The sequence below is a fragment of the Echeneis naucrates genome, chromosome 9 (genome assembly GCF_900963305.1).
Source record: "Echeneis naucrates chromosome 9, fEcheNa1.1, whole genome shotgun sequence".
Classification (NCBI taxonomy): domain Eukaryota; kingdom Metazoa; phylum Chordata; class Actinopteri; order Carangiformes; family Echeneidae; genus Echeneis; species Echeneis naucrates.
In genome coordinates, this window is record NC_042519.1 from 12,959,335 (window position 1) to 12,974,190 (window position 14,856).

Here is a 14,856-nt window from a genome sequence, read left to right on the forward strand (position 1 = left end):
GGCATTTAACCAAACATCTCAATTTCTCAGATAATTTTATTGTGTAAGTTAACTGAGCAGACTGATGTCACTTTCATGTCAGAACAGTAATTATGAAGCTGCATCAGTCAATTAGCTCAGCACAGCTCTGTCCATTTTTTTCATTGTTACAAAAACATTGAAAGGGGAAGGACATCCTGCATCTATTAGTTTTTGTGGTTTTTTTTTTTTTTTGTAAAAAAAAAAAAGAAAAAGAAACTTTCCTCTTACACATACACTTGTATTGTACCATTAAAATCTTGTAGTGATAATTAGTAATAATGAATGAGAGAAAAACCTTTTAGCTGTGAGACAGGTTGTTTTGCCTGCATCACCAAAAAATGTGCATGAAAATCTCAATTCAAAGTAGGTTTCCAGCTGTTTGGGGTTTTTTTTTTCCCTCCGTTTTGTGTGGCGCTCAGTGTGACTCTGTGAGACTCGCTTTCTGTTCTGTGTTCTGTCTAAATCTGCCTGGTGGATCTTCCCTACTGTGGATTCTGGGGATTAATTGCCTGACACAAAAGAATAACATTTGAGAAACTCTTATGTCTCATGCCTAAGCTGAATTATGAGCGAGCTGAAATGGAAAAACCTGCTGTGTGTAAAATCGGTCGCTCACTGAATCTATTATTCAACAAAAGATACCCTGATTACAGTGTTTCACACTGAGGCTGAACACACAGGAAACTATCAACATGGTCTGAAGTCACACAGGAAGCTGCCGTAACGTCAACAAAGCTCATTGTCATCAAAGGATCCGTGACAAGATGGATTTATTACCCTCACACACATCAGCCGCAGTGGGACAGCCTATGGAAGAAAACTGTCACGTACACACACTAGTGATGACACTTTGTTGCTCCTTCTGTCTGCAGAGTAGTTGGAGGAAGGGCTGCTTACTCTGTCCAGCTTTCTGCGATACTCCAGCTGTCACAAAACAAATCTATCTTGTAAAAGTCTTTACCTCATTTATGTGTGTTTATAATTGCTTGAATGAGTTTATGTTTTTTTTTTCCCCGTCTTAATGTGAAACCAGCAGAGACAAGCAGACATCCCTGATTGTCCAAGCACACAAAGAACAATCTGCCCTGAGCGCAGCACAAAGCACATGACAGGCAGCTCAAACAAGCACGGGAAGCCATATATTTGACAGCCACACCACAATGCATTGTTATTTCTGCAGTTCTGTTGTGCTATTGTTGTTAATGACTGTGCTTAAGTCGAAATGTCAACATCTGTCTGTCCTGCGCAACAAGATGGACAGTTTCTCAAATCTGAATCTCATTACAACAGTTGTGTAATTCCTGCGCATGTTTGCCGAGCTGCTGTAGTATAGAAGTTGATTTGTCTCCCAAATCTGGATACAATTAAGTGCTAGAAACAGAAATCAAAATGCCAGAGGTAGTCATCGTGTTTTGACAGGTAGCTCAGAGTAAGAAAATAGCAGGGAGCATGGGATTATAAGACAGAGCTCACGTTCTCTCTATATCTTCTTCGTCTCTGCCCCCAAAGTCCCACATCTGTAGAACAGATTACTCTGATGGTGAATGGGTGAAATGAACCCCTGAGAACACTCCACATTAGCACCTTCACCACTCGACTGTGTCTGCCTAGGATGGATTAGCTGCAGAAAGCCTTGTGGCACACAGCAAAGCAACAATACAATACAGATCGTGGAGCTGGAAAAAAGATAACCCATTAATCTCTTTTGCTTTGATTTTACGTCTTGTTTTTTTGGCACCTGAGTCTCTGTCTTGTAAGTACTCAATACATCACTCACCTCTTCGCATCTCCCCTCTGCTAGAGGCCCTGTGAGAGTTCACACGCAGACACACAACCTCTGGAAGAGTTCAATGTTTGCCCTCGGCCAGGTCAGATTGACTTCCTCTGTGTGAGAGCAGAAACCAGAGTGTATTAAGAATTCATGCATGTCTGTGACAGCATTAATCTATGATGAAATGTGTTCACACAGGCAACACAAGAGAACACACACTCAATAATTACAACAGCGTGTAAAGATGCATGACAATGAGCAAAAGCTCAAATACAAACCCAGATTTATGTAGAAATAAACACAAACATCCACATTTGGGCCACCATCTACCAACCTCTGGGGTCAGAAACATACACAAATAACATAACTTTTCTCACACGAGCAAAGACACACAAGTCTCGAGTCTTTCAAATGGTTTGCATGGATGCCACCTGTCCATATGTGACGTGGTAAACAGACAGAGCCTGTCTTGTTTAGCTGAATGAAATCCTTCTGGCTGTTAACACATGGTACCAGCATTGCTCTTCTCTTTCATTTCCTGCACAGCCTGACCAAACAACACACACACACACACACACACACACACACACACACACACACACACACACACACACACACACACACACACACACACACACACACACACAGTGTGAGTATCCAAGGTTGGCTCTGCTAGTGGTGAAAGTTATCACATTTTCATTCTCTCTCTTCACTGAGCCCCTCACAATCACCTCATCTCTCCTCATGACATCTGCCAAAAACCTTTTTTCTCACGCTTGTAGCAATGACAGTTTTCAAATGTTCACCCTGTGAAAACATCTCAAACTTTACTGTACTGACATGATGTTAAGTTTTCAGGTTTGGCCATCAACCCAAATCCCAGGAAGACACTTCAACCTTTAGAGAAAGTACATTCTTGACTGGTGGACATACCACAGGTCTGTGGTGGTCAGCGTCAAGAGTTCCCTTTTACTTGATAGATAAATCATTGCCGATTGATTATTATTACATTTTATTGATCAGTTGATTGTTTCATCCGTGTTAAATGTCAATGGTTTGAACCATTCAGATCTCAGGCTTCACCTCTGCCTCTTCAAGTAGAGGGACCACTACTAAACACACACATAGAAACACAAGTGAATAAACCGTGAATAATAAACACTAGAGCCAAAAACAATAATCCACCCACAACCATCATGATAGCAGCGAGCTAATTAACAGTATCATTCTGCCAACAAATGGGTAATATAGGGAACAGTTACGTAATGATTGTAATGATATTAGGGTAGCTCATAAAAAACAAAAAACAAAAAAACCCACCATTTCATTTATTAACATCAGGTTACTTACAGGTGGATCAGAAGAAAAGCCATTTTGGGATCAAGTTGAGTCTCCATGGTGGTAAAGCCAGACTGGTGTTGGCTCCAAGGTCGATTTGGATCAGTCATGGATCTGGATGTGAGGCAGTGCTCCCCATGGTGAATCCACCTGTGCTCTGGTCTTTCCCCTTATTTTTATCTACATGTCTGTCCATCTTGCTCTCGAGTCACCAGTGAAGAGGACAAAAAAATGTTGACAGAGAAGATCAGATTAAAACTAAAAAGTGGACATGGCCTTATTCTCCACTCAGGGCATCGCCAAATCTTTATTTTTGTTGTCAGGTCACGCAGTATATGCTGTAGAAAATCAATTCAAACAACATCTGTCTCTCAATCGGGACCTTTCCGGTTTCACTTAGAAATATGTCTCATAATTTCCAAAACATTAAGTCTTTTTTGTCACAGCTTTTTTCAATACAAATAAAAAAGAACAAGGTTTAAAATAATCACAAAACTCTGATCAGTTTGAGTTAGCTACAGCTGTGTTTCAAACGTTTGCCACATTTTGAACAATGACGTTGCTTAGAAACAAGCAAATGTCTCCTTCATTATTGTGTAAAATCTCTCTGACAGTACCTTTGAGTATGAGACAAATCCTTGTCCAGATAGAAAGCACTGGACAGTAATGTAGTAATATCAAATACACGTACTTCTCTCAGCAGCTAGTCTTAAGCCATTAAGTAAACCCATTTTGAACAAAAATGAAACTGGAGGAAGATAAACTTTGGTGAGTTCATTTATCAAACACATCACTGTGTCAAACAAGAGCAGCTGAATCGGAGTGCAAACATTTAATTATAAAAATTTTCTTTGGGTCTCTGATATCTGAATATCCAAACACTAGATCCTTACTGATATATCAGCATGTAGAGATTTTGAACTTTTTCAAATAAAAATTCTGGCTTGAATTGTAGACAGCCAGCCACAGAATCTCTGAATTGGAACTGGTTATATATTTAGATGCTGAAGACCAAGCCTGCAGAGCTCAGTGGAAACAGGTACAATAACCATGGCTAGAGAAAGCACTGTGGAGAGCAAAATCCACTTCCTGTTTATGTCATCACTGCCAACTTTGCCTCAGCTAGATCATTTGCAATTAAAGCTGCCAGAAGTGCACAAGACATTTACTCCAAAAATAAAATGCTCCATTTGCTAATGAGCCAGTCAGTTTTATGGGTTTTGGCTGAAATGTGGAATTTAAATGCTCTAATGTGCTTGTTAAAAATAGGAATGAGACAGACATGAAGGGAAAATATACTGATTATATCTTTGTTAATCAGAAAGAAGCGTATAAGAAGACGGGTATAACAACACATAAGAAGCAAAACCCATTTCTGAAATGATCAGTAAATGTTATCAATACACAGTATAAATGTAACGTCTGACTACATTTGATTAGATGTTGGTGCTGTAAAATTGTATTGACTCTACTGTTGTGAAGTCAATCTCTTTGACATATCTTTAACTGACCTTCAGCAACGTTAACCATCCTCACTGCAATCAACCCAACGGTGCTTACTTTGGTCAGAACAGCTTTAAATAACCTAAAAGTTGACAGCTAATGAACATTTTTAAATAGAACCAGTTTGAACCAGGGGAAAAAAAAGCTTGGGGCTGATTTTGACACATTAATGAGCAGTTCAGAAGTTTAGAAGAGTTCCCAGAGGAAAACAGAATTAGATAAATAAAAGCAGCTCAGGACAAATGTTTTCAGTAGCTGACAAGACTGGAGGTTGTTCATGCTGTTATTTCAGCCTAGGCTAAAATGAAGTGCCTCATTTGAATAAACAGCTGAAATTAAAGGTTGTTTAAATGATTGTAATCTAATATACAAAAGAAATCATTCAATCATCTTATGGACATCTAGCAGTCTGCTTAGTCTGTACTTAAGATAAATAAATTACGCTCCTACACAGCTCTGGCTCTGCAAATGACAAATAAAGTGGCTCACACTGAGCCATTAGTGCCAATCAGGCAATATTCATGTTTGTGCATCGGACAAGAGGAATGAAACAAAGGGGAAAGGGGCAGTGGGTGGGATGGTAAAAGTGGTGCATGTGGTACAACAGATTTAGGATTGTCAGAAGAAGAGAAGGACCAAGAAATTTTAAGTGACAGTGAAATGTTATCCACAGCATACCTACAGTTGAGAGCCAGCTGAAGAAGTTTAACTACGGTGGATAGACCTGAGTGACTTAAAGGACATAAAGAAATGTGGACTTTTGGGAAGTTTAGACAACGTTAGCTTTGCTGGTATGTTTGTACAGTTTTGTGTGGTTTATTCCGCTGTTTGTGATAGCTGACCCTAACTGGTCAGTTAGCAAGACAATATGTGTGTCACATCTGTGTGCTGGATATGTTTAATAAGCCATCCTCAGGTGTTTGGCTTATTTTATACTTTAAGATGTTCTCTTGGTGAGTTTCCACCAATGGTGGCAATGCTGGAGTTGTGAGTTGCTGTCAGCTCCTCGTCTCCTGGCTGTGGGAAACTAGCTCACCCTCTCTGTATATTACTTTTCAGCACAATTGCAGCTGTAAATTGTTATTTTCTCTACATCATGACATTTAGTTGTCTGACGAGCAAAGAGTTTTATAGACACTAAGACCTACAAACACAAAGTTTACCAGCTTAATGCATTTATTTGGCTGTGCCTGTTAGCTCCCTTTCTCTGTTCTATTTTTAGAAGAGCTTTGTAAAAACAATCACTAGATTTTATAGTTTTTGTGGAGGATTGAGAAAGTGTATTTTTTCTTCAAACATCAGTCTTTCCAGCCCAGCTCCCCTGAACACGGAAAACATTAGAGCCTAACAGTAGTTGTATATATCTTCATTCAGCCACCATCAATTAGAAAAGTGCTAAGTTGCCAGTGGTGTGTGCTGCCTTCTAGTGGTTTCCATACAACCATCTAAGAAGGTAGAGTATGATCAGTGAGGAAGGACTGGTGAAGCAGTTTGCTTAGGATGTTTCTGATATGGCTTTAAACAATTTCACAATAAAAGATGAAAAGGCCCTCTCCCTGGTGTGTAGTTGAAACAGATTGAAGGATTTTAAAACAGGTTTTAATTTTGCATTTGAATATTTATCAATAACTACAACAATAACAGCAAAAAAGAACAAAAGTAAGTAATGGAGGATGACTAACACATTCATGAAAACAAGAAAATAGAAAGTCTGAAAGCCACCATCTGGGTGCAACCACTGGGTATTTACAATATTATCTGTGGTAGCAAAACATGCAACTATTTTGTATATTTAAAGTTATAATTGATAAATGTTCAAAACTAAGTAAGGACATAAACTAAAAACCAGATGATTTGAGTTATTAGATTTGTCTATCAAAGATGAAAAAAAGAAAATGCATTATGGGGGGAAAATTCCACACACTCCATGAAATAACCCCAGACCTCACATCTCCTTTTACAAACTGTTTGCCTTGGACTTTAAGCTCTCCACAGTTTCCCGCATCTTTTGCAATGCAGCTGCATCCTCTTCAACAGCCTTCGAGCAGACACGCTGCACTCTGCTGTGCAGATCTTCCAGGCACTTCTGCAGAAGACAAACCACAACAGCCGACAGTGAGCATGTTAATATATTGGAGCACAAAGTTTATCTTATTTTTGATTTTCAAGTTCATTGTGAATTAATCACTTCAGTCATTTTCAAACCACAGTGAGAAGCTTAATATTATCTGTCACCATCAAATCCTGGAAAAAAAGCTTGAGTCACTTAAATTGATAGCACAGACGTCTTTTTGCTTGATTGTATAATTAATGCTTTCTGTTTTGAGGGATTGCACATTAAAATTTACATACTAATTCTTCTGCCAATAATGTACAGTGCTGCAGGACATTTACCTCTGTAATTGACAAGTGGTTAGCAGCTGTGGTAAACACAGATGCCAGGTTGTTGGCTACCGTTCGCCTCTCCTCATTGGTCTCCTGCAGCACTAGGTGGTACCTGGAGAAGAGAGAACCAAAAACCATTCATTTTGAAGCAAAGAGCAGGGACTGAATCATTTGTGAATCAATGAAACAGATTGTTTATCTCTATTTGTCTATGCTTTGTTTTGTTGTGACCATGGGTGACATCAGTATGATAATTAAATCCTGACAGCTTGAATATTGCTGATTGATAGTTACTTACTGCTGCTGTGCTGTCTTCAGTTGTTGCACCGCTTCATCGTAACCATAATTTACTTTTTTCTGCAAAAGTTCACGATGGTTTTCCGCCGACTCTATCTCTTCTGCCCATCCCTGTTCTTCTCTGGCCAGCTCCTATACAGAGACAGACATACAGAAAATTACAGTTATTGTATGTATGCAGCAAGTTTGCATTTTTGTGCTCCAAACATGTTAAAAGAGACTAAAGCTACATATCTTACAAACAATGAGTTCCCACATCCACAAAAATACTACAAGAGTTTAGATAAAGTTACACCAAGCTAATTCTTATTCCATCCATCCATCTTCAACTGGTCGTGGGGGTAACAGCTTTAGCAAAGGGCAAACTCAGCTAACTATGACTGGGGGATCCCGAGGTCCTAGGCCAATGTGGATATATAATCTCTCCACCTGGTCCTGGGTCTGCCCTGAGGTCTCCTCCCAGTTGGGCGTAGCAGGAACAACTCCCTAGGGAGATGCTGTGGTGGCATCCTTATAGGATGTCCGAACCACTTCAACCGGCTCCTTTCCACACAAAGGAGCAGCAGCTCTACTCCGAATCCCTCCTGGATGACTGAGGTTCTCACCCTATCTCTAAGGGAGACCCCAATCACCCTGTGGAGAAAACCAATTTCAGCCGCTTGTGTCCGCAACCTTGTTCTTTCGGTCATGACCCATCATGACCACAGGCGAGGGCAGGAATGTAGACTGACTGGTAGAACAAGAGCTTTGCCTTCTGGCTAAGCTTCCTTTTCGTGACAACAGTGCGGTACAACACTGGTAGCTGGAGGGTACCCACCTGCAACCCCGCACTGTTCCTCTTCAATGTGGGATTCAACAGTCAGACGGTTGCTCCTTTCCCGTACCTTAGAGTAGACTTTTCCGGGGAGGCTGTATGATGCCCCTGTAACTGGCACACACCAAGAGGTGGTCCCTTCTTGAAGAGAGGGACCACCACAATGGTCTAAAACCCCTTCGGCACCATCCCTGATTTCCATGCAATGGTGAAAATTGCGTGTCAACCAAGACAACCCCAGAGCCTTGAGCTTTTCAGGGGGAATCTGATCAACACCTGGGGATTTGCGACTGTGGAGTTGTTTAACTACTTCAGCAACTTCACCCAGTGTAACTGACGATTCCCCATTATCTTCCAACTCTGTCTCAATTTACAGACGGTGGATTAGTGGGGTTCAGAAGTTCCCTAAAGTCTTTCCACCATCCTATCACCTCCTCAGGTGCGGTCAACAGTGTTCCATCTTTGCTGTTCAAAGCAGTAAAATCTTATTTTAAAAACAAATCAGCCTCTTTTTTATAAGCTTGCATACATCAGTAAATAGATTGACTGTACCTGCATGTCAAAATCCAACCGTTCATCCAGCTTGCGAATCTGCTCTCTCAGCTGCTTCAGGTCGTTGGACTTTTCAAAGATGTTTGAATTCAGCTACACCACACAAATTTACCAGACACACAAAAAGCACATTAGCAATAGATCACTTGCTTCTTGTTGACATCTATTTTTTTTTTTTTATAAGAAAGACAAAATCCTTTGTCGCATATTGGATCAAAGTCATTTCATATGCAAACCACAGCAACTTCATCATCCCTGATTACAAGACGAGTTGTGTAATGCCAACAGGGTATGTACCAGTTTAACAGTTCTATTACCTGCTCACAAGACTCCTCCAGACTCAGGTTCATGTTGGTTAATCGACTGTTGTCCTCCTCCACATCACTGATCAGCTTTCTCAGGAGCATCTACACCACATAGCACAAATAACAAGTACTCATCAAACCACAAACCATTTCCTCACATAATGAACAAAAGATATCCAAAAAAAGGAGTTCTCTTGTAAGAAATGTATGATAAAGCCACACATAGCTGCCAATAATCTAGTCTTGTTTGTAGTGAATGCAATAAAAAAGCCTGCTCTTGTAGATTTGACTAGCCGTGTCCACTGGATCACTAGTTGCAAGTACCTGTATTTGTGCTTTATGCTGAACATTGCTGTTGGGTCCACAGTCAAAGGGCCTGATCTCAAAGTCATGACCACAGGCGTTCTCTGCAGACAGTGGTATCAGCTTCAGTTTACGTGCCAGCTTATGATACTCTGCTACTTTCAACTCCACCTGGAATTGAGGAAAAAGAAATGAAACATTTTCCATTTATATCTTCTTGCTCCACTTTGCTTACATATAACATGTACATGAAGTACCTTCTCTTTAACTTTGGCCAGAGCGATCTCTTCATTCCACTTGTGCTGTTCAGCATCTTCGAGAGACTTGCTGAGACTGGCGATTGTCTGTTGAAGTTCATTCTTCTCTCTGTTGATTCTCTCTACATCAGCAGGAGTAAACTTTTGGTTCTGCAGGAGGCGTTGCAGTTCATCACGCTCATGCTTTAGAGACTCGAGATGACTGACTGTAAAACAACAGAAAAAATATGATGTGCAGGAAATCACACCTGATCTTTAGTTCTGATTGAAAGCCACACCCTAACCACTTGAGCCCTTATGCTTGTGCTGATTGTGCAAGACCATAAAAAGGAAATGTGTCATTCCATTGAGTTAAATTGAAAGCACATATTCAGGTCCAGATATCAGCAGATGTCCACAGGATTGTGGCACAGAGCTGGCTAACTAATATGGCTAGATGGAGCCCTTTAGCCCCAATGTTTACCAGAGGTCTCCATCTCATCGTTTAGTTCTGAGGCTTTGTTCTCCAGGTTGGCTTTGAAGGACTCCAGGCTGCTTCGATAACTCTGGAGTTTCTTGAGGTCTGCCTGCAGTTTAACCTTTTCCATTCTCTTGGTCATCAGCCGGTCCTATCCAGGACAAAGAAAGTTATTTATTTGATTTGTTTTTACTCACAGAAGGTATTTCAGACCAGTGACTGAAAATATTTGAGCTGAAGTTTGAAGAGCTTCTCCCCTCTGATAATCCCTTCAAAGCAAAGATTTACATCCATATTTTTTATCTTATCTGAGGATGTGAATAAAATAAAAGTGCCTCTGACCGTCTGGTTCTCCTTCTCAAGTCTGTCAACCTCATCACTGAGTATTCTGTGCTTGTCCTCCATTGAGGCCAGCAGGGCTTCGTCAACGTTGTAAAGCTTCTCTGTGGAGACACACAGTACACATGTTGCTTGTTGATTTTCAAATTAAATTTATTTGTTGGAAAATCTTAAATCGAAAACCAAAAGAAAAAAATTTAACTATCATTGAACAGTGTGCTCAAATGTACAAAGAAAAAAACTCATTAAAAAGTAATTTGATAGAAAGGAGTTTTGCATACTTAGTTTAGTAAGGAATGCCTCATCCTCATCCTCAAATGTGTCATCACCCTGCATGAATTTAGAGTATGTCTCAACTGTGTAATCAAGGAAGAGCTGCACAGGAGAAAAGAGAGATTCAAAACATAAACAAACACATAGAAAATAAAAACATTCACATAAAACAAGGGTAACCACAACATTACGTTACATTCAATTCCACTGATGACATAGTCAAGTTAAGAAAGAGAGAGAACAAATCAATAGCATTGTGATATACTGTATCAATGAGAAAAGGCCTGGTTTATTCCATTTATGCCTCATGATGCAATTTAGAGAGTCAGACTACCTTGTTATATTCAGCCCCCTCCTCAATGTTGTCACCATCCTCACAGAAGTCACTAAACAACAGCTCCTGCTTACTCAAACTCCAGTTGATCTGACACCCAGAAAAATAAGATCACAGAAATGTAAAACACAGGTCTTGAATTCACTGTAATTCCTTTTAAATAGAATAACTACTCACCTTGACATTATCAATCAACCACATCAGAGCACCCAGCGCCTGTGGCCAGGTATGGGGAGCTCCAACAGAATACATTGAACACTTGGAGAGAACAAATGGATACCTTAAACCAGGGAGAGAATCAAACAGACAGTGAGTGATGTTTGTTAAACTTGAGTATTTAATATGAAGGGTCACAGTAAATGCAAGTTACTCACATGTACAGACGTCCTATAATGTGATTTTTTTTAGTGTCCTCGCCCAAAAAGATTTTCTCTCCATTCTAATTGGAATTTTCTACGATATCTGTGTTTATTCATTCAGATTTTTTCCTTCAACAGATGTTTTATTACTTTCAGTTCTATGAAACTACATCTATACCAAGTGTTTTCTATGATCAAAGGAGCAGCTAAGAGTGTTGTGATAGTAAATGAACCAGAAACCTAATAGTGAAAGCATTTCACCTCAAGGCTTTTAGGATAGCTGGAACCTCCTCCTCAACTTTTGAGTTTGGCATCTCAAAGGTTGGGTCTAGTTGGCGGTAGATGAATTCAAACATCTTCACAAACTCCTTGGTGGAGGGAGACTGGAGAGTCTTGGCTGACAGAGTGCCTGGGTAACCCTGCTCTGTCAAGAACTACAAAGATATAAGATTGAATATTAAGCCTTATTGACCAAGGTCATGATTGTACTGCCTAAAATATTTTTGTTTTTTTTTAAAGCTTAGATTACCTCCTTTGAGTATACAGCCCATAAACAAAAAATCTACAGCATCCACTCCACATTGTTATAGGCGATTGCTGTTTCATGATTATCATTATGTGGAAAAATAATTATTGTTTGGATTCCAATCATTAAATATTTAGTTTTCTTATTCATAATAGTAAAACAGCAAGAGAGATAGAAATTGTCATATACTTCCTGCAATGATGCAAATTGGCATGATGTTCATGTTGCACATATTAGCATAGCAATGTTAAAACCATTTTATCTGTTTACACTAGGGGCAGGAATCTTTTACTATCTCACAATTTGAGTCAATTCCGATTTTTGGGGCTACGATTCAATTCAAAATCGATTTTCCATTCAAAATGATTAGATTCATAATGATTTCTGCTTCAATCCATAGGTGTGAAAAGGATCCTCAGAGACTAGACCAGACCAGACACTGGACCTCTGTAGAGAGTAGAGACTAGACAAGACGAGAGATCCCGGTCTTTTTTTTTTTTTTTTTTTTTTTTTAAAGACTGAAAAGGAATGTATCTGTCTGGAAAGTTCTCCAGAGGGGGTCACTAATAATGCACATCTCCCACCAGTGAAGCGGCTGTCTGAGTGCCAGTTAACTCACTGAGCTCAACACAGGTTGACTATCACGCACTTCAATGGAGATGTCAGTAATCGGGTGGAAAACCAAAGAGCATATATGAGCATATATATATGGGAAAAATTAAAAAGGAATTTTGGAAAAAATAAAACTGATTTTATTTATTTACCCCTAGTATACACACTACATGAACAGTGAAGGAAAATGTTTTTACCTCATGCAGCTGTCGGATACATTGCTGAACATAAGATTTATCATGCAGAGGTCTAGCATCTTTGATCTTCTCAGTTCCACCAAACCCTGACATGGTGCTATTGCGAGGCATACTGGCACCACTTGTTCTGCAGGTAAAATATAAGCATACCATCAAATTCTGAAATGTTAATCAACAAAAACAAACTCCTTCATTTAGCCTGCATCTACATAATTTCAACATGGAAATGTAGGGATAAAAAAAAGAAAAGCACATATCTAAGATAATAATTTTTACCCAGAGTAAGAAAATTGCCTTACATTTCAGTAGCTTTGACCAAATTTATTCTGTTAATTTTTAAGCAACTCTGGGCTAAGCCAGCTGAGGCGGTATAAAAAAAAACAAAACAAAAACAGTATTTCTCTGTATGGGGCCATATTCAGACGACATTTATTTACCCTTAAAGTTTTCTTCCACTGTACTGTCAGGTAAAGAACACTGTTCATTACTTATTTCTTCTTACTACAAGTGTAATTATACTAATCCAATCTGTATTCCAACTACTTTATTAAGGCACCCATAGTGTACATGTAGTCTCATTAGTTCTTAAATTGCAGTACAATTTTATACATTTATATAAGATTATTCACATACCGAGCACCAAAGAAGCTGGTCCGCCTTTCTGAAGTCACAGACTGTGGTTTGGGTATATTGAGCTTTCCAAATGAAGGCTGTTTACTGTAAAGAAACAACATCGTGATCAAATCATGTTTCACTTGCCAACGCACATTTGAATTAGAGGTGTTGGTGTCCAGTATTTCAGTAATTTTGTATTCTACAGAAAATTCCATCGAATAATCGGACAAAACACGTTTTTGTTTAGTTAAAGAGCAATTATAAATATACATGAGCAAATAATACATTTATTTCACTTAAACAATTGGTTTCCATTTTTAGACAATCAACATTTATTTTTATCATCGCCTTCGTCACGTCTCCTAAAAACAGCTCAGTGTCTTTACCCTGATAGATCACCCTACCACACAGCAGCTTTTGGCCCTTTGTTTGTGTTTGCTGACACACGGAGAGTGACAAGACACACCTGCAGTCCGGGCGAAATACCATGTTTCACATTGGGTCATACAAACCATGACCTTATCGTTATGGTTATAAATGGAATCATAAATTGACCTGAAAATTAATTAGCAACTATGAATTGGGGCTCTCGGTTTCGGTGTACCCACCTCTGAGGGGTTGTATACACGTTGCTCATTCTGTTGCTGTCCTGCACTCGCATCGGCATCTCCGATGGTCTGCCGCCTGTCGCCCGACTCATCCTCCCGCTGGACAAAAGTTATCACAATGAAAAGGAAACAGACATTTCTTTCATTTGCTTACGTTATTGCTAAGTTTCCCAAAGCACCACAACAACCGAAAATACACGGCACTTCCCACCGCCGCCTGAACATTTTGAAATGCCTGAGAGTAAACACGGCGGAAGTCGACAAGGTTTACTGATGTATCCAACTGACTTGGTGAAATATCATCGTATTAATTGTGGTCGTTAGATGAGCAAACTAAAGCCAAATATAAAGCTAAAAGAAGTTGTTATGAAGCTCGTGCAGTTCTTAGCGTTGGTAGCCGTAGCAAGCATTAGCTGTTAGGCGACTGGCTCATATTTAAGCGAATTTGCCACAACTATCAAAGCTGGCCAATAACGAGATTGGCTTATTATTTTCCCCGATGTGTAGTGACTCTTTAAAGCGGTTTACTTGATAATTTGAGACGTACCGCTCCATTTTTGTAGGTTAGAAGACGAAAGATCGTAACCCAGACGAACAACGGACGATACTGCAAAACCGCCAAAGTACAAATATCAGACAGCGGTGACGTCACAGGAGTACGGAGCGCCGCGTGGCCCAAGAAAGAGACGAAACGCAAAAATGTCCCAATCCTCCCACATCTAAAACCCAATGTTATTACAAATTACAGACAAGAAGAAATAAACAAAGTACAAGATTACACTTCTAATCGGCGCGTAGATCTCGTATTTACAACAAAAAAATCTAAATTCTATCTAAAAAGCTTTGAGGGAGAAAACAAGTTGAGTACTTACCAAGGGAGTTGCACAAATAGAAGATCTAAAACGCTGGGTCAGACCTCTGGGGTAAAAAAAAAAAAAGCTGTATTTTCTAATATGTTAACTGTTTAAAAATCCTGATTCAGTTGGACAG

The 14,856-nt window shown here is 39.5% G+C and overlaps 1 protein-coding gene across 2 annotated transcripts; it reads right to left on the reverse strand.

Annotated features, from left to right (window-relative positions):
• Positions 1 to 6,210: 6,210 nt before the first annotated feature.
• On the reverse strand, positions 6,211 to 14,746 carry ndc80 (NDC80 kinetochore complex component). Of its 2 annotated transcripts, none has more exons than XM_029511119.1 (17): positions 14,739 to 14,746; positions 13,867 to 13,965; positions 13,277 to 13,360; positions 12,644 to 12,770; positions 11,570 to 11,742; positions 11,127 to 11,229; positions 10,950 to 11,039; positions 10,624 to 10,717; positions 10,346 to 10,446; positions 10,010 to 10,154; positions 9,547 to 9,752; positions 9,311 to 9,460; positions 8,999 to 9,088; positions 8,682 to 8,774; positions 7,317 to 7,447; positions 7,028 to 7,130; positions 6,211 to 6,719 (listed from the first exon to the last, which is right to left on the reverse strand). In XM_029511119.1, exons 2-17 carry the CDS (start codon positions 13,956 to 13,958, stop codon positions 6,591 to 6,593), a joined length of 1,911 nt encoding a protein of 636 aa, XP_029366979.1. In that variant the 5' UTR covers positions 13,959 to 13,965; positions 14,739 to 14,746; the 3' UTR covers positions 6,211 to 6,590. The 2 variants fall into 2 exon arrangements, with proteins under 2 accessions (XP_029366979.1, XP_029366978.1); XM_029511118.1 differs by lacking the exon at positions 14,739 to 14,746 and adding an exon at positions 14,414 to 14,511.
• Between the last annotated feature and the right edge of the window lie 110 nt (positions 14,747 to 14,856).

Bases quoted from the DNA above. Each gene is read 5' to 3' on its own strand.
- ndc80 (XM_029511118.1), bottom strand. The intron at 9,753-10,009 runs GTAAACATTGGG...GTTGTTTTACAG, and splicing joins CGATGAGATGGAGACCTCTG to TCAGTCATCTCGAGTCTCTA. The intron at 9,461-9,546 runs GTACTTCATGTA...CCTCAATTCCAG, and splicing joins TGGCCAAAGTTAAAGAGAAG to GTGGAGTTGAAAGTAGCAGA.